The sequence below is a fragment of the Tiliqua scincoides genome, chromosome 8, assembly GCF_035046505.1.
Source record: "Tiliqua scincoides isolate rTilSci1 chromosome 8, rTilSci1.hap2, whole genome shotgun sequence".
Lineage (NCBI taxonomy): Eukaryota > Metazoa > Chordata > Lepidosauria > Squamata > Scincidae > Tiliqua > Tiliqua scincoides.
In genome coordinates, this window is record NC_089828.1 from 16166403 (window position 1) to 16185388 (window position 18986).

The following is an 18986-nucleotide window of genomic DNA, read 5'->3' on the forward strand; positions in this document are numbered from 1 at the left end:
CTGCCTTCAAGCTTCCCCTGCTACTTGTCAGAACTACCGTTTGAAGGTCCCCCTTTTTACAAAGCACCCACAAAACAAGTTCAAGTGGGGGAAGGCAACAACTGAGCTCACCTTTGCTAAATCAAGTGGTGTTTTCACTTCCTCTACAGGATGGTCCGTTTCAACATGAACAGGTGCTTCTTGTTTGTTTCTCCCTTTGCGTCTTCCCCTCTTGGCTTGGTCTCCTAGCCGAGGAGCCTCTAAAGTATCTGAAAGTTCACATTCAGAGGAGAAGCTTAATAGGCTGGTGCTGCTGTCCCCATCTTCCTTGCAATGTTCAGGTAAATGCAACCTATAATGTGACATCATAGCCCATGTTTTGCTGCACCCCTCAGCATTGCATTACAGGCTGCTGTCTGTAGGTGCAGGACAACACTCAATGATAATGTTGCAGCACTGTTGCACCTAGACTTTACAAGGAAAGAGAAAGGGAGCTACAGCTACTATTCATTTCTCTCATACTGTCTGTCTAAGCCCAGACAATATTCATCAAGTTTGACACTCCTGAAAAAAGCAATCACTTTCACTTACCACAACCACCTACCATCCTTCATAAGAACATAAGAAGAGCCCCACTGGATCAGGCCAAAGACCCATCTAGTCCAGCTTCCTGTATCTCACAGTGGCCCACCAGATGCCTCAGAGAGCACGCAAGACACCTGCATCCTGTTACCAATCCACTGTACCTAACACACTGAGGTAGCTTACTTCTAAGACCAGTAGGTTGCACATACCTGTTATGGTTTGTAACCTGTGACAGACTTTTTTCTAGAAATCTGTCCAGTTCTCTTTTGAAGGCATCTAGGCCAGACACCATCACCAAATCCTGTGGTAAGGAGTTCCACAAACTAATCACACACTGGGTAAAAAAATGTTCTTTTGTCTATTCTAATTCTCCCAATACTCAATTTTAGCAGATGCCCCAGGTTCTGGTGTTGTGCAAGAGGGAAAAAAGCATCCCTCTAACCACTCTATCCATCCCCTGCATAATTTTGTATGTCTCAAATTGCTGTACAGTTGCTTATTGTTTCAGTCTCTGTTCTTACTTACCATCCTTTTTCCGATATAGTGGCAAAGGGTCAGAGGTTGTCTGACAGGACTTCCGCCATCTGGCTACTAGTTCATCTATAAAGTGTTTCTTTTTCCCATCTGTTCCCTGAATTAGGTCAGCAACATACTCTCGAATCTCCTCCTCACTCTCAATAGACAAGATATACCTTAAGGAGGGACCAAAAAAAAGGAAGTTTGTGGGAGTGCCTTGATCAAAAGACAAAACAAAGATTAACAGCACAATCTTAAGCAGAATGAGTGTTAAGGATTTCCATCTAAATTCCTTACTCCATTGGTACTTAATTTTCCTTTTTCACATGCTTTTCAGGTCACTGTGAGCCACATGAATGGTTACATGAGATAAGGAAATAACAGACTACAGCAGTGGTTCTCAAACTATTAGCACCGGGATCCACTTTTTAGAATGAGAATCTGTCAGGACCCATCAGAAGTAATGTCTTGACCAGAAGCAATGTTGTTAAGTAGGAAAATTTTTTAACAATCCTAGGCTGCAATCCTACCCTCACTTACTCAGGAGTAAGTCCTATTTACTATCATTACTAAAAGCATATACAGGTCCAGCCTTGTTATACAAAGATTTTTATACACAGATTTGACTCAACACAAATGGACCCTGCAAATGAGAAAGAATGTGCTAATCCCTGGAGAAGGGAAAAAATGCACCCTTTTAAAATCACAGTTTAAAAAACTGCTTTTTACTGTTGCAGAGAGATAGTCATACAAGTGATTACAGGTATAACCTAATTATCCACAGATTTTTCTATCTGAAAGCTGATGAGAAGGGCCCTTTAAATTAAAGGAAAACAGTTGTTTAATAATGCCAGAGAGGGTAGCCAGTTGACAATCCATCAATCATTCTCTCTGCAGGCTTCACTCCTCCCTTCCCCCTGAGCAGGTGAAAGAAGCCTAAATGGCAGTGATTATCACCTTCTCTTCTTTCCCCCTTGCTGGGGCTCCTGGTGAAGGAAGGGATTGCTTCCTCCTAGTGAAGTCTAAGCTCCTGGAGAGAGACTGATTGTCTCTGTGTGCATTACAAAGGTCAGCAAGGCTATTTGTAAATCACTGGAGCAAAGCCACTTTGTTCTTTAAATTGATTTGCTATAGTTTGTTTTTTGCCATCCAGTTCTTGGAACCCTCCTGAATAATGAGACTCAACCTGTACAGAGTAGCCTGTTAAAAGTATAGATCTGCAACATTTCCCCAATGCCGTCATTTGCCATGGTAGCATAAACTCTAATATATTTTTTTTAAAATTGAAATGAATGGGGACCACCCTGAAATCAGCTTGTGACCACCTAGTGGGTTCTGACCCATAGCTGAGAAACACTGGACTACAGTAATGACACAATGCAACAGCAATCAATGCCCAAACTCAATACTCCCAGAAAGGTTAACATCCTTTTTCTTCTCCTTACATTGGAAAAAATAATTCAACACTACAGCCAAAGTGGTGCCCATTTTGTTCATTATTATACTTAAGTCTGAAATATCTCCCACCTGTAGCACCCAGATTTACAGATGAACTATATTTAATTTACTCTTTCTGAAAGTTCCAAATATATGGATTAAAGGGAGAGATATAAATACTGATTCCTTAAACTTTTTGCTTTCACTGTTATGCAAAGACCTGAGCAGGGAGAGGAGCAAGGCTTGGGAAGTTATATATCTAAGCAAAAAGTAAGCTGTCTATAGTGATTTTTCCTTAAAAGATTTTATGTTCACTAGCATAACACTTGGAGCTTCTCAATCACAAAAGAGTTCAAACATCAAAGGATAGCTTGCACTACACTGGGTTTAGAACCCAAAACATGGCTTGAAGTGCCAAAGTATATTTGACAACTCATAGTGGGGAGATGCTTCTTTGCTTTTGTTTTCCATTGCTCAGCACTCCAGTCTCTAGATGCAGTGGCCTCTGAAGGTAGGGCACCAGCTGTAACTATGATTTGCCAATTTACATATGACATTTAGGGTCCAATCCTGTCCAACTTTCCTGCACTGATGCAGCTGTGCCAAAGGACATGTGCTGCATTTTGCCATGGGGGGCAGTCATGGAGACTGCCTCAAAGTAAGGGAATATTTGTTCCTTTACCTTGGGGCTCCATTGGAAAGTTTAATTGGATAGTTGGATTTTCCATTCTAAATCATAGTTATGGTTCTCTCAGTTTGTGTGAATATGAATTCCTTGTATGAATTTCAGAGGCAGCATAAGAAATAGGTGATTTTTTTTTTTAAAGATAAGTTAGGCGGGAAGTCAGACACTGATTGGTAAGAGTGACCAAAAAAAGTAGAAACACTGGGTACATGTAAAAGAAAACAAAGCTAATATCAACAGGAACTTGAAAGGTTGGAACGGCCTTACTTTGTGGGTTTCTAGCCTGATGTTTCACTATATCTGCAAAGAATCAAAGACAAAATAAGAAGCATGCTTCCCCTAGCAAATTTCATTTTATCTTGCTCTGCAATGAAACATCAGAGATAAACATGGCTTAAAAAACAAAAAGGAATACTAGACACTATACTGAAAAGCTTTACAGATTATTTTGTGTGGTTGACTGACTTGTGAGATCAGCTGGGAAGCTTTGATCTGATGATTTGGGTTCCGAGGAATCAGGAAAAATTGTCAGCTGCTCTAAACAGGATGAGGTTTGACTGCCAGTGTCCTCTGGGCTTAACTCCCTAACTCAAAGTTTCCCAGATTGTGAGTTAGGATCCACCAGTAGGTTGCAAGCTGATTTTTGGTAGGTTGCAAAAAGTTTTTAGAATACTAAAAAATATATATATTCACAAGCTCTATTGCCTAGTTTGTGGAAGAACACCATTAGCTAGAATACTGACTTGTGGTTTGAAGTAATTGCATAGCCCCAAATTAAAAAGTCACATTTTCTGATTTTCTGTAGTAATTGGCAAGATGCAGCTCACATGTAAACTCATTTGCAGCCTATTGTCTGGCCTGGAGGTCCCTAACTGCATGATTTGCTCTCCAGTTCAGCCCTCTGGGTATCCTGGAATGACTGTAAAGGGAGGGGAGTCCCTTTCTTGGGAGAGAAAGATAAGGGACCAAAAGCAGCAACTCTGTCATCCACAAGTAGGGTAACCAGATACAAAGGGGGAAGAAGACCTATATATTTAGCCACTATATAGAAGAAGAAATTTCAGCAAGTGCAGTCTGTCATCTCACAGATGACAAGCTGCACCTGCTATGAAATTCTCTTACACAGTTGTTAAAGGTCCAGGATCCCTAAAGTTGAAAGTTTGCTCACCCCTGTTCTATACCATGGTTAAAGGTAGAGGCACTCTGTCTGGCCCCCCTTTGGATCTGGTTCATCTAACCATGCCAAAACATAGCAATAATGAAACACTATTTCCTAGTAACCACTGAGTTGTAGAGAGGCAAACATATTGTGGGGAGGGGGGGGGGAAAGCAAGCAAAGGACACTCTCCCTCACAGCAGGGCAGGATTCAGAGGTGGTTTTAAATAGGGTTGCCAGATACAAAGTGGGACAGAGTGTCTCTAACTTTGGCCACTGAATAGACAAGGGAATGTGGGCAGATACAGCTCAACGTGTAAGGGTTTAAAAAGCTACACCTGCCTAGATTCCCTCTTCTATACAATGGCTCAAGACAGAAGTACTCTGGCAGCCTTTGGATCTAGTAACCCTACTTAAGACTTCCCCCCCCCCCAGACTGGGGATGGGAGCCAGGTTGGGTCAGGTATGTCAGTTGGCGACAAGGAGGAAATCCAGGTTCAGTTTTGCTCATGGAGGGGAAAAGGAAATTCAGTTGACAGTCATGGGTGGCTGAAAGGAGGAGGGGAAGGAGAATTTGAGCTGAAACAGTGTTTCAACCTTTAACCAGTGTTAAAGAGGGCTTTGGGCAGGTGCAGCTTTTCAAACCCTTCCATGTTAGCTGTGCCTGCCCTGATTCCCTCTTCTATTCAATGGCCAAAGGTAGAGGCACTCTAGCCTGCTTTGGACCTGGTTCCCCTAAACCTGTATCAGAAACATACCTGTAACTAGTGACGTGTATCTAGGGTGGCCAGACACAAAGGGGGTCAGAGTACCTCTAACTTTGGCCACAGAATAGAAGAAGGAATTTGGGTAGGTGCAGCTTCACATGGAAGGGTTTAAAGAGTTGCACCTGCCCAGATTCCTTCTTCCATACCATGGCTAAAGGTAGAGGCACTCTTTCTGGCCCCCTTTGGATCTGGTCACCCTGACCCTGTATCAGAAATGTTGGAGTTGGTACAACTCCGTCTGCTTCCACAGGTGGCAGGATACTATCCTGAAAGGGTTAAGCCATAGCCCAGTGACCCTACACTTTACCTGTCCCCTTTGGATGACCTATGTGGGGGTGTGGCCCAGACCCTATAACCTTTCCCTTCGCTCCAAGCACACCCCCTCTTCCTCACCTACCATTGGCCAGACAAGGTCGCTCCCAGCAGGGCTATGCTGGTGATGCCATCTTGACCACATGGCATGCAGGACAAGGCAGCTTTATGGCCTTGTTGTCTTTAAGTTAGAGTAACCTCTGATCATAATCAGATGCTGTAACATAAGCTTCTATGGAACCATGAGTAAATGACTTCTTTTGCAAACTTCAACCAGCCATTGCCGTTTGTCTTTATTGATTAGCAGTCAGCCGGGTGTGGGAGCTTCCCTGGGTTGATTCCCAGCAAGAGGGGGGTCTGCTGCTGAAGCTACTCTGCATCCCCCCTAAAGAGGAAACCAGTTTAAAGATTCCTCCAACAAGACCTATAACACAGGCCTACAAAACTGAGGGTCAGAAAAGTTTTCCCCAAACTTTATGGTGGTTTGATATGAATTTGGGGTGCTGATTCCAAAAATGGCATGCATTTTGCCCTATCACGTCTAGTTTTGGAGACACGGCATAGCCTCTTTAGCAAATGGTTCAAGCAGCTTCCTCATGAAAAAGTCTACACCATGGCTTCCTCATGAGGAAGCTGCTTTGCTAAAGAGGCTATGCCGTGTCTCCAAAACTAGACGTGATAGGGCAAAATGGATGCCATTTTTGGAATCAGCACCCCAAATATACCCCGGCATTGGTGTAGTGTTTAAGGAAGCAAAATGGGTGTTGGCCTTTGTAACTAGTGAAGTGTATTTGGGGTGACCAGATACAAAGGTTGCCAGACAGACACAATGCCTCTACCTTCAGCCATGGTGTTGAAGAGGGGATGTGGGCAGGGGCAGCTCAACAGGGGGGGTCTAAAGAGCTGCACCTGCCAAGCTTCTCCCTTCTATCCCATGGTTGAAGGTAGAGGCACTCTGACCCCTTTGCATCTTGTCTCCCTATTTAAGGTGTTACCAAAGCTTGTGATGAAAGGAACTGGCTGGTCTTTAAAGTTAGGGGGACCATGTCTAGAGAGAGGGGGGAACAGAGTGACTGTACTGTTAGCCATGGAATAGAAGAGGGAATGTGGGCAGGTGTGGCTCAACATGGAGGGTCTAAAGAGCTGCACCTGCCAAGCTTCTCTCTCATGGCTGAAGGCAGAGGCACTCTGACCCCTTTGCATCTGGTGACTCTATTTAAGGTGCCATCAAGGCTTGTGATGAGAGGAACTGGCTGGTCATTGAAGTTAGGAGGCAGGTCCAGAGGGGGCCAGACAGAGAGAGCCTCTGCTAGTCCAGGGGACTAGAGACAGGGGTGCTGCTTCTGCTGCAGGGTCAGGGGACAAGGGGGTGGGTGGGCAGGGCAGTTCAGCTCACATGGGGGGTCTAATGAGCTGCCCTGTCCCACGGTAGAGGCCCCGTGCCTGGCCCCCAGCTGCTCTTCACCACAGACAGGGGTGCAGCTTCTGCAGACAGGCCAGAGGGGCCAAGAGAGCTCAGAGGGGGGAGGGGGCAGGGCAGCTCCACGTCCTTCCACCCTGGGCTGCCCCGCCCAGCCCCCCTTTCCTGCCCGAGGCAGAGGCGCTCTGCCTGCCTGGTCCCCCACCTGGTCTCCCTCTACCAGCCTTCAGCCAGCCCAGCCCAGGACGGCCTTGCGTTCCAACCCTGTTAAACCACCACCCCGCCCCCTTCGGCGCTCACTGGATGAGCTCCTCGCCGACGTCCAGCCCGAAAGCGCCGTGCAGCTGCCCCGTACACCAGGCCACGAGCGCCTCCGCGGCCACTGCCATCGTCCCGCAGGCCGGTTCCGGGTCGGAGTCGGGGGAAGAAATTAAAGGGTGCACCTCCGCTATGTGAGCTGTCGGAGCGCTGGTGCACCTCTCATCCCCGTCGCTGAACAACAGGGGCTGTGGGTCAACGGTTCCGAACAGCAGACTAGCCCTCTGTCTCTGGGCTCAATTAGAAGTGTCTGCTCAGAAGTCAGTCCCATTATAGTCAATGGGGCTTGCTCCCAGGAAAGTGTGTATGGGATTGCAGCCTGAGATTCCAATCCTATGCATGTCTACTCAGAAGTCAGCCCCATTATAGTGAATGGAGCTTACTCCCAGGAAAGTGTGGATAGGATTGCAGCCTTATTCTCACTGACTCCTGAGTACATTTAGTAGCCATGGAATAAGAGAAAAGGTCCAATTAAATCCCCTGCTATCTGGGCAAGAGACACTTTTTCAAGTGGTGTTCCTCTTACATTTAGCAGGTGGAGAGTAACTGTCCCTCTTTATCCCATCGCAGTGTCTTTTCTAGTAGTTGTTTGCTGCTGTTCTTCTGCATCTTGCGTATGGGCTACCACTTTTTCAAAATATTTCATGCTTCTTATGAATTGATAATTTATCATACAATCTCCTAAAATTTATCAGAAGATTGCCAATGACCACTCATTCCACAATAACCCACAACAGTAAGTTGCAATGCTATGGGATATGTTTCATATGTTTCATTGAGCTCAATTATAATTACTTCTGAGTAGACATGCAAAGGATTGCACTGTAAATAATCTACTTCTGAGTAGACATGCAAAGGATTGCACTGTAAATAATCTAATCTGCTATAGATGAACACAATTACTCTTTGGTAATAATAATAATAATAACAGGTATTTATATACCGCCTTTCTTGGTCTTTATTCAAGACTTTATTCAAGGCAGTTTACATAGGCAGGCTTTTATTAAATCCCTTATTAAATAGGGATTTTTACAATTTCAAAGAAGGTTCTTTCTTTCAAGAACGACTACATTCAAGGTGTTTCATTCCAATCTGGCTTCACATTCTGGCCTCCATCCTCCCACGCTCAGAGCAGATGGAATTGCTCGGCTTCAGCTTGTCAGCTGCTCCAAGGTCGCACGGTGCCGGTGGCCTCGAACTGGCGACCTTGTGGATGTTATCTTCAGGCAGACGGAGGCTCTAGACTAGACCTCCTGCCCATTACCATTTAGGTAATGGGACTAAAGTGGTTTAAACCTAATTGTAAGTTGATTTAACAAAATAATGGGACTGTGAAAGCAATCTGCCTTAAACCACTTCAGGTCCATTTACCTCAATGGGTTTAAATTAGCTTTAAATCTAATTATTTTGGCTGCATTTGCTTTGTTAATGCAGGGCCAAATCCTATCCAATTTTCCAGTGCAGCTGTGCCAATGGTGAGTGCATTGCATCCTGTGGTGGAGAGGTAGTCATAGAGGCCTCCTCAAAATAAGGGAATATTGTTCCCTTGCCTCAGGGCTGCACTGCAGCTGCACCAGTGCTGGAAAGCTGGATAGGATTGGGCCCTGGGCCCACAATTGTTAATTCTAGACAGAATGTTACATTCTAGACAGAATGTAGTAAATATGTAGCTTCTGAAACAATTATGTAGTAAACAACATGGAGAATTTAAAGATAGCAACTTTGCTTAGGCTACCTGTATCTTTGAGCACATATATGAAGGACATAATTTTTATTAGGCACACAATCCTTCCAGGGATTCACAGATGAAAATAACAAAAACAACAAAGACTTTTATAGTATTTTAAAGATTAAAAAACTGATTTCAAAGTAATCTTTCACAGACTAGGGGCCCAATCCTATCCAATTTTCCAGTGCTGGTGCTGCTGAGCCTATGGAGTACGCACTGCTTCCTGTGTCAGGAAAGCAGTCTTGGAGGCCTCCTCAAGGCATAGGAACATTTTTCTCTTACCTCTGAGCTGTATTGCAGCTGTCCTAGTGCTGGAAGGTTGCATAGGATAAACCCTTGAGCCACATGGAAGGGTTTAAAAAGGTGAACCTGCCAACATTCTCTCTTCTATACAATGGTTAAAGGTATCTGCATGGTGTCCTCCATTGAATCAGGTCACCCTGCTCAGGAAGCACACAAGACATGCATCCTGGTGTCACTCAATTTAGTGGATGTCCCCTGGTTCTGGTGTTGTGTGAGAGGGAAAAGAACCCCCCCCACCCTCTCCCTGCATAATTTTGTATGTCTCAATTTTGTGGGTCTCAAATTGCACCTGGCACCTTGCGAATCCTGTGGCAAGGAGTTCCACAGACTAATCACACTCTGGGTAAAGAAACGTTTTCTTTGCCTTAGGGCCTGCAGTCCTGCGCCCCCTTTTCCTGGGAGCAAGCCTCATAAAACCAAGTTCGAATCCTGCACTCATCTTGGCAGTAACCACTACTGAACTCACTGGGACTGACTGCCCAAGTAAGCAAGCACGCGGAAAACTTTCTCCACTTCTGATTGGCCGCGTGTTCGAGAGGCGCTGGGCTTCGCAGCCAATCGGCGACGGCGCTTCAGGCCAATAGCACAGGGCGGCGGCTACAGTCCTCTGCGCGCGGGTCCCTAACTCAGGCGAGCCGCGGGGCTGCCTCTGATTGGTCGGCTGGGACTCCCGCCCGGGCCAATGGGGATGGGGCGCGCGCGCGGGAAGGCTACACTTGCAACAGCTTCAGGAGCGCAAGCGCGGGACGTTTCTTTGGTCTGTAGCCGTTGCTGGAGGCCAGTCTTGCAACTGTAGCGGAGGGATGGTGCGGACCAAAGCAGACTGCGGCGGGACTGGCGGGGCTTACCGGAAAGGCAAGGGCTGGGCTGGGCTCTTACGGTGCCTGTCTTAGGCTGCGAGCCTGTTACACTTTCCTGGGAGTAAGCCCCATTGACTCTAATGGGGCTTGCTTTTGAGTAGGCCTGTATAGGATTGGGCTCTTAGAAAGCAACCTGCAGTGAAGTCGGAAAGGGTGGCTTGCCCCTAGGGTGTGTGCTTCCTTTCATGTGTCAAGTCTCATTTGAGCCTACCTTATAGGGCTGTTGTGGGGTTTAAAAGCTATGCATGCTTTTTCCTTTGGTGGAAGGGCAAGGGATAAAAGTGAGATGGATTCCCCCCTTAGTGCAGTGGTTCCCAAGCTTTTTTGCCTGATGGCTTTCTTGACCTACTGGGCCATGGCTCTCTATTAGGGCTACTATCCTATATACTGTATAAGGTGGTATATTTTTCACAAGAATACTGTGGCTCCCCTGGCTGGTTTCTGTGGCTCTCTGGGGAGCCATGGCTCACAGTTTGGGAACCACTGCTCTAGTGAGAAAAGTCTGTTATTAGGAAGTGGCTGGTTTTTGGCATGGGAGTGTCTCTTGGGGATGTTGGGATACTGCTAAAAAGACAGGGAGGACTGCTTAATGTGTTTAGTATGCCTGAATGTTGGGTGACTTCTTGCTGTTGGGGGGGCTAGCTATGTGGAGAGAAAGATACTCATAAGTTCTACAGGCTCTGTGTTGCATCTGGTTTGTAGACTATAGAACTACACCCTAGTGCAGGAATGGGATTAGGCTAGTGGTTCCCAAACTTTTTTGACTGTTGGTTCCCTTGACCTATTGAGCTATTGGCCAGGGCTCCCCATTAGGGCTACAATCCTATACATTGTAAAGAGCAGTTGGTTATTTTGCAGCTCCCCTGGCTGGTTTCTGTGGCTCCCTGGGGAGCCACTGCTCACAGTTTGGGAACCAATGGGCTAGGCCTAAGCCTTGGGCGTGCCTACTCAAATTGAGTCCTGGGGAACATTTGGGCATGGTGAGTTGTGCAATGGCTGCAATTGTAATTGGCATTCCTGTAGTGCAGTGGTCTTCAACCTTCTTTGTGTCACAATCCCAGTACATAAAGTCCCAGTACATCTGCTCTGAGCGTGGGAGGATGGAGGCCAGAATGTGCGGCCAGACCAAGAAAGAAACACCTGAATGTTGTGGTTTCTTGAAAGATAGAAACCTTCTTTCAAATTGTAAAAATCCCTACTGGGATTTAAAAATTGCCTGCCTATGTAAACCGCCTTGAATAAAGTCTAAGGAGAAAGCTGAGGACCAAGAAAGGCGGTATAAAAATACCTGTACTGTTGTTATTATTATTATTATTATTATTATTATTATTATTATTATTATTATTATTAAAGTATGAGACTAGGGACTCCACCATTAATCCTGTCCCCCTTTCAGGACCCTATCTACCTACCCCGTCCCCATTGCTGCCTACTCCTTACCCCTGTTACACTCTCCCAGCAGTGTTCACTGAAGCTAAATAGTCTTATTAGAGTTACCATAAAGCCTGGCAGTAGTCAAAGCTATTTTAGCCCAATTGCCAAGAACCTGAGCAGGACTGGTACAGTCTCCTGGTACCTGAAGGGGTCCACCAGTTGCCTACCTGATGGTGCTACAATCCAGTGGTCTTCAACCTTTTTCATTCCTATAAGTTGCTGCAACTCCACAACTGAGAACCCCACTGGGGTCCTGACCCAAGGTTGAAGAAAAGTGCCAAACTGCTTTCAGGTGTTCAAAATACTTGTAATCTCACAATAGTTCTGTAAAATGGGACTGTGTTATCCCTATATTGCAGATGCAGAGCTGAAGGTGAGAGAGATTGACTTGCCTAAGACCACCTAGGTGCATTCTGTACTGCATATTCAGTCTGGAATAGCTGTCCTTGGTTAATGTGGATCTTCTAGGGAGATGATGCAGGTGCCAAATCTATTGCATAGCAGGGCTTCCTGATCTGGAACCCCTCCTTATCCCAGACTTGATTTAGGATGAGTGTTCCTATATTGTCCAGAACTGAGGTGCTTGCTAGTTTGGTGTGATCTAACACAGCAGCACTGCTCCAAAAAACAAGCAGGGGATTGATGAGGATGGGTCTGCTTTATAGAACAGTTGGTGCTGTATTAAGCTCTGCAGGAAACCTGTGTTGTAATTGTGATTCCAACTGAGTGTTGAAAAGCAACATCTTGGCACAGCTAGGCAGTTTTCATGTGGTGCTCCTTGTGAGCTTATTGCAGAAACAAGATTTGAATGCCTGTGTTCATAGGGCTATTCTGTAACCAGCTGTCTTGGCTGTGTTTGAGCAGTAATTTTTGAAGGACTGCCATTTGTGTCAAGTCTTGGCTCTTTGTTCAGTATTCATGCTTTTTATCTACCATTTTGCTATTGGTATGTTCAGAGCCTGACTCCCTAAGCAGGTTCACTTCAGTGAGCCCCACTGAATTAAATGGCCCCACTACATAGCTGTGCTGTAATCCTATGTGCATTTATCTGGGACTAAAGCTGCAATCCTATCTATACTTTCCTGGGAGTAAGTCCCATTGACTACAATGGGATGTACTTCGGAGTAGACTTGCATAGGATTGGGCTCTAAGCTCCCTGATTTGGGACTACTGAGTAAGTATGCAAATGACAGAGCTGCATGCCTGTTTAGGACTGCAGCTTCGGAGTCCTCTTGTAACTAGTTTTGTGTGAAAGCTGGCTGGAAATGAGCACTTCGGTGCATATGTTAAGTGTCCTTCTGATATTGGCTACAGCTGACCTTCACACAGCTCTGTGGCTATCAGCCTACAATCTCAAGTAAGGATGTGTGTCTGAGTTGTTGTGATTCCTCTTTTATTATAATAGTACTGTTATTATGTCCTAACATTTTATTAGTCATCATTCCTTTTAAACAATCCCCAGCACAATACCTTTTTCCTACATGAATTGCATTGTCAGTTGCCTTAGTGATGCATGTTGTCTGGCAGAAAAGCAGGATACAAATAATCTGTTTCTCTTCTTCCTTACCATACCAGTGGTAGCTGCTAGGGCTCCTCGGAAGGTGTTAGGCTCTGGGAGCACTAATGTGGGTTTATCTCCTCCTTCAAGGAAAGGTGAGTGTGCATGCCAAATGTTGCTGACATCTTTTGACTTCCCTAGCCCACTATTTTCCTCATTTGCTCCATTCCCCTCTTCCTTTTTTGAATCCAGGAAGGAATGGAGGCCTGGGGTACTGCCTGAGGTCACTGCTTTAGTCAGCCTCATGGATGGGTGAGCCCTGTCTGTGCAAAACTTCTGTGTTTGACATTCCTGTGGAAGACACTGCAAGTGCGCACTATTTCAGATAGAGCACAGTTGGCTCCAGGATGGTGGCTGACTGAGTTGGGTAATGCTCTGTGCAGCCCATAGTCCTCCAGTACCTTACATCTGAAGTATACAGATATGAAGGCACATTCTTTGGCTGTTCATTTGAGCAGTAATTTCCAAACTACGTTCCATGATACAACTGCTTATATGCTATGAGATATTAAAGAGCAATGAACCCAAAGGAACTGTTACAGAAGGCTGCTTGCTATATTTTCTGTATTATTCACAGCTCTGGCCTTGCCTGCTTGTAATTGTGCTATAACCCTGCATTGGATATGGTGGGACCATTGGCTCCATCCTGGTGCAGAGCTGTATTAGAATTTCCAGCTCTGCAAGGTTGCATATTGCTTCTCTGCACAAATATGATATAGCAAGCATGCCCAAATCAAGGACTTTTATGCATGGGGTAGACACCATGGAGGGTGGATCATTCTTACCATTGTTCACTAAGAGGTGCTATTCTAATAACTTTTCTTCACATAAAATAGCAGGAGGGGAAGGTTAGCTCTCTTGCCTTTGTACTGTTTTTCTGCTGAACAAGTGCAGCAAATGCCAGCTTTAGAGGGGCCATTGTTCAGCAAAAAAAGATACAAGGGAAAAAACATTTAACCACCTCCTCTTTGAGGTCTCAATCAGCATTGCACCTCTGCCCCCAGATTGTGCCTGTGATGAAACAAGGTACTTTCAGTTGGAAAAGTAGCTCTTAAAACATTTAGATGCGCATATACAGTAGTTCAACCTAAAAGTCAACAGTTTTACATTTAGGAATGAGAGTTTTCACAAAGCAGTTTTTCTTAATTCAATAAAAAATGCTTTGTGACTATTATATTCAGTAACTGGATTGTCTGTTGCATTGAGGAAGTTACTTTTAAAAACAGGTATCTGTTGTGGCACTCATCCAGATGTGTTTAAATGTTACTTCCTTAGTGGCCGAGGACCTAGGCTTCAATTTTCTTACCAGAAAGCAAAGGTTGTTAAACTAGGTGTAGTTTACTTGTCAATAAACATGCTTGGCATCTAGTTGCTTGTTGTAATATTTCTCTCCTTGACCCCTAATTGAAGATGAAGGATTTTAAATATTTTGTTGGTCCTCATGCACACAAACGTCCTATATGTATACAGTCAGTTCTCATTATTTGCTGCAGTGTTTCCCAGACTGTGGGTTCATGACATCGGTCATGAGCTGATTTTTGGTGGGTCACAAAATGTTTTTGAAGAATGGGGGGGAACGACTTTGCAAGCACATGTGCCCATTTTGCAAAAGAAAATTGTTCACTGGAATGCTAACCTGTACTTGTCAATCCTGCTGTCTGCAAATTAACAAGTAGTGGGAACTGACTGTAAATGCATGTTCCAGTGTCTGGATACTTTATATTTATGACTTTCAGTGTGTTGTATTCTTGGGGCCCAATAATGCTTGGGCACTAATGCAGTCTTAATAATTCTTTGTAGGTGAAAGTAAATATGCTGGTGGCAATCCGGTGTGTGTGAGACCAACACCACCATGGCAAAAAGGGATTGGAGAATTCTTTGGGCAGTCCTCAAAGCGTTCAGAAAAGGAGAACCATGTCACTGAGGAGGAGCCGGGATGCAGCGGTATAGGAAAACATAGAAGAAAGTAAGAATGAGTGTCTCCCCCCCCCCCCCCCCCGGTGTAACACATTTTTAGCAATGTGACAAGCTTTGCCTTCCACTGCTCAGTGAAATACTGGATAGGGTTGTGGAACCTGTGTCAAAATTGAGCTTTTCTACTTGTACTCCCAACTATTTAGTTTCTGTGAAGGCTGTAAAACTTTGCCTTTTTAAAATCCAAAGCCAGTATTTCTTTAACAAGCCTTCCTGTGTTTGTCACTTTCTCAGAAGTGAGGCAATTAAACTCCTACAGATGGGGGACTGGCTGTAGATTTACCATACTTCTCATCTATGCTAGCATCCAGTCTGGACCATTAGTTTCTGTCTTTCTCCTAATTTAGCTCTTGGTGCCATGACAGATTAATTAGAGAGTCCTATTTCACTCTGTGCAGTAAAACTGGTTGGGAGTCATTGGAACCTGGTGCCTTGTGGAACAGACTTCTCCATTCAGGTCTAGTGGGAATGGAAATTATTTCTGAAAAGTTGCATTTAACTCTACTGTAAAGATTAAATCAATCACATCTTGTGAATCTATGATTTAGAGTTTTTGATTTACTCCTTACATTAGGGAAGAAATATCTGGTAGGGACTTACTAATGTCTTATGTGAGACAATATACATCACTGTACTTGAGAGCTTATCTCTCTACTAATGAGATGGCCTTTCAGCTGTTGGTACTCATTCCATTACAAAAGACTGCCTTCTGGGTGTGTCAAGGAGGCCACAGAGGGACCTTTTGTAAACCAATTTGGAAAACAAATTCCAATTTAAAATAACAAAGGTTGAGTACCTTTTAGCATAAGATAGTTATTCAGTCCCCCTGAAATGTCACAAGTATTCTAACTATACAGTTGTTGATTAGGAGTAAAGTAGTTGTAGTTGATTGGGAAGAAAGTTATTTAAAAAGTGAAACTCCAACAGATTAGACTGGGGCAGTAACCATGGATAGTGGGAGATGTGTAGTGTGTATCATTGAAAGTATTGCTCATGAATTTCTACTGTTTTGAATGGTCCCATTGATTTTTATTTACCATGTTTTGGAGCTGAGATGTTGCTTATCCAGGCCATGAATTTTTCTATCTTGCCCATTTCAAAAGTACCCTGGGGTAATACATTCACATGACTGCTAAAGACCAGAGGCTATTGCTGCATTCTTTATCTGAAGACAGATTCAGTCTCTGATGATAATGTAAACATTATCGAAGTAGTTGAAAAGTTTATTTTGTTTAAATGATTTAAATACTGACTTTCTCTTTGAATAAGCAGAGCGCTTGATTACTTGGGAAATTTTAACACTGCAGTGAGGGAAGAGGGGGAATCCCTTGCTACACCAAATGTACATGAGCACTAGTGGTGATACAGCAGACATGACACTTGACAAAAGCTGTTCTGGCTACCCGCTGAACAAAATTATATTTTTGGGTTGATTACTCTTTTCCTTCCTCTCTCTGTCTGGCTATACAATAATAAGCCCACAGAAAACAAACTTGGGTGGTTAAATGCCTTATAGGTTGTGAATAAAATGGTATTGTGTCAAAATAGGTCATGGGTCCCTACATATTCAGAGGGGAAATGCAGAAGTGCATAAATGTGTAAATTAAAAGGGAAGAGTAAGATTTAAAAGAGAAACCTGAAGCAGATTATGCATGCTTGGTGTGATCCCCAGAAAACACAGAATGTTAAGGTCGCATGGGGGGTTAGGGAGATCCCAACAGCAGAATGTTGAGAGGGCAAAGAGAGGGAATTGACCAGCTGGAGCCAATTTGGCATTGGGGTTAGAGAGATGTGACATTTTGCTCTAGGTCCCACTTGTTTGTTCAATTTAATTTAAATAGCCACTGTGCCAGTTAGTCTGATCAGGATCAGGAAGATCTGAGCTGAAATCCCCATTCAGCCATAATGCTGCCTTGATGACGTTTGGTCAGTCTCTTGGCTGAACCTACCTCACAGTGTGGTTGAGCATAAAATACGGGGAGGGGGAGAACTGTATGTGCTCTGAGCATTTTGGAGAAAGGGCAGGATGAATATGTAACTGGTGGTAATACAATCTTGCCTTTTTGGGATACAGGGATCCTGCTCTAATAGGAAAAGTGTTCAACCAGTATATTGGTCTCTTTTCTTCACAGAGCTCGCCCTCTGCCCCCCTGTCCTGCAGAACATGAGGCAGAAGATGAAGTGTGACCTGATCTTGCCTCTCTTCTATTCAAAGGCCATGCTCACTATCTTGAGGTGCTTTTGTGTGTACATCTGTATATATTACATATGTTTTGTTTGAAGACAGGTCTTTAAAAAAGGCTATCATATTACTTTTGTTTACTGAATATACTTAACCTAAAACTTGAATGACTGTAAAGGAATTGGGAATCTAATATGCCTGGGTATTCAACTACCAATAAATCATATCAGCTGAGGTTCTGATAATCTTGGGGCTTATGCTGCGTGGTTTGCTTCTTTCTGCACTTAACTAAAGTTCTGTGCCATATGAGTGTTAAGATGACTCCTTATTAAAAAAATTTTTTATAAAAAACTTATTTGAGTTTTGATGCATTTCTTTTTGGGGACCAGAAAAGGCTGTTCAGAAATTTCTGGAAAACAAGAAAGATCAAGGCAGTGGCTTACAAACATGATTGGCAGCCCGAAGTGTGCATAATAATGTTATCTAAAGCAAATAGAAAAATTAAGCCATTTCTGCCCAATGTTGCATGTACACAATAGGGATCAAATGTGTACACCTGTGGGCTGGGCAGATATGGGTTAAGATAGAATTCCATACAGCAAAAAACCTCAACCTCAAACAGGAGAACTAGTTAATGCAAAAAAAAAAAAAAAATTAAATCCATACATTGTATCTCAAGGAAGTTAATTACTTGGTTCTGTTAAAATTGAATGGGGCTTAATTAGTCAGATGAGCATGTCTTTGGTCAGGACCTATTGTCTTGGACTGTAAATTCCCCCCCCCCCCCCCACACACCTAAAGCTTGAATTGTGGTGTCACAGGAGCCTGGTTAAAGTTCCCTGCCTCACTTAACATCTAGTTTGCCTGCCTTTAACACATCTTTAAAGAGCTGGCTTTTCTGGAGACACTGAGTTTACATGTGGGGGGGGGGGAGGGTATATGTAAGAGAATCAATCATTTAAGAGTTGCTCTGCTCAGAAGTAAATTCTGTAATTGATGTAAATGAATTGGGTCCCATTCCTGCCTGGTGTGGCAGAAATTAATGCCTTTAAAATAAGAGACGAGTCTTCTGTAACTGCAATTCTTTAATTAACCACTGCTTTGAACATAAAGAAATGGAGGTGGATGAGAGAGATTGTCCCCCTTTTCAACAAAATAATTCAAAGCAATGACCTTGACCCAAGTTCCAATCTTAAAAACATGTACTATAACAATTGGTGGGGCTTAATTTCAATCCATCTGTTTGACTGACTGCAGCCATCTTTGGAATTCATGTGAAGTGCTTGGTATGTCACATTTTGGGAGGCTGAAAATTTTAGTTTTATTTAACTATAGTCTTTTAATGGTTTGTAAGGATGATGAATATGAGACGGATTGGTAAGTGTAGAAGTTGCTGGGCTGAAAGCCATTGTGTAGAATGAATATCTGATGTTTAACTTGGGCGTTAACCATAATTCTGAAACAGAATGCTGTGTTTAAAATACAAACTTGAAGGCAGTGGTTAAGCAATGATATCTTATTGTAGGAAACTCATTTGAAAGCATCTGTCAGAGTTGACTTTCTGTATATGTAATCTTGTGACAGTTGTAGCACTCAAACATACTTCATATTTTCAAAAGGAAGTTACATAAAAACCAGTCCCTTTGATTATACTGTTCTACTCTAGAGACAATCTCTGTTTTAAAAAGGCTGCCTTCTTGGAAGTTTTACAACTTGAAACTGAAAAGAACCAGATTGTTTTACAAAAGTTTAAGCTAGTAACTAGTTTACA

General features: G+C 43.7%; 2 protein-coding genes across 3 annotated transcripts in view; one reads left to right on the forward strand and one right to left on the reverse strand.

Annotated features, from left to right (window-relative positions):
• TRIP4 (thyroid hormone receptor interactor 4) overlaps positions 1 to 7265 on the reverse strand; it is a 41822-nt gene extending 34557 nt beyond the window's left edge. For both annotated transcript variants that reach the window (XM_066635620.1, XM_066635619.1), the window contains exons 1-3: positions 7158 to 7265; positions 1090 to 1256; positions 112 to 248 (exon numbers count right to left, since the gene is read on the reverse strand). In XM_066635620.1, coding sequence (XP_066491717.1) covers positions 112 to 248; positions 1090 to 1256; positions 7158 to 7246 — 393 coding nt within the window. In that variant the 5' untranslated portion in view covers positions 7247 to 7265. The remainder of the gene's footprint in view (positions 1 to 111; positions 249 to 1089; positions 1257 to 7157) is intronic.
• A 2594-nt stretch (positions 7266 to 9859) lies between these two features.
• Positions 9860 to 17532, forward strand: PCLAF (PCNA clamp associated factor). The gene is made up of 4 exons (XM_066636335.1): positions 9860 to 10062; positions 13077 to 13154; positions 14860 to 15025; positions 17166 to 17532. The coding sequence occupies exons 1-4, from the start codon at positions 10011 to 10013 to the stop codon at positions 17218 to 17220; spliced, it is 351 nt and encodes a 116-aa protein (XP_066492432.1). The 5' UTR covers positions 9860 to 10010; the 3' UTR covers positions 17221 to 17532.
• Positions 17533 to 18986: the final 1454 nt, after the last annotated feature.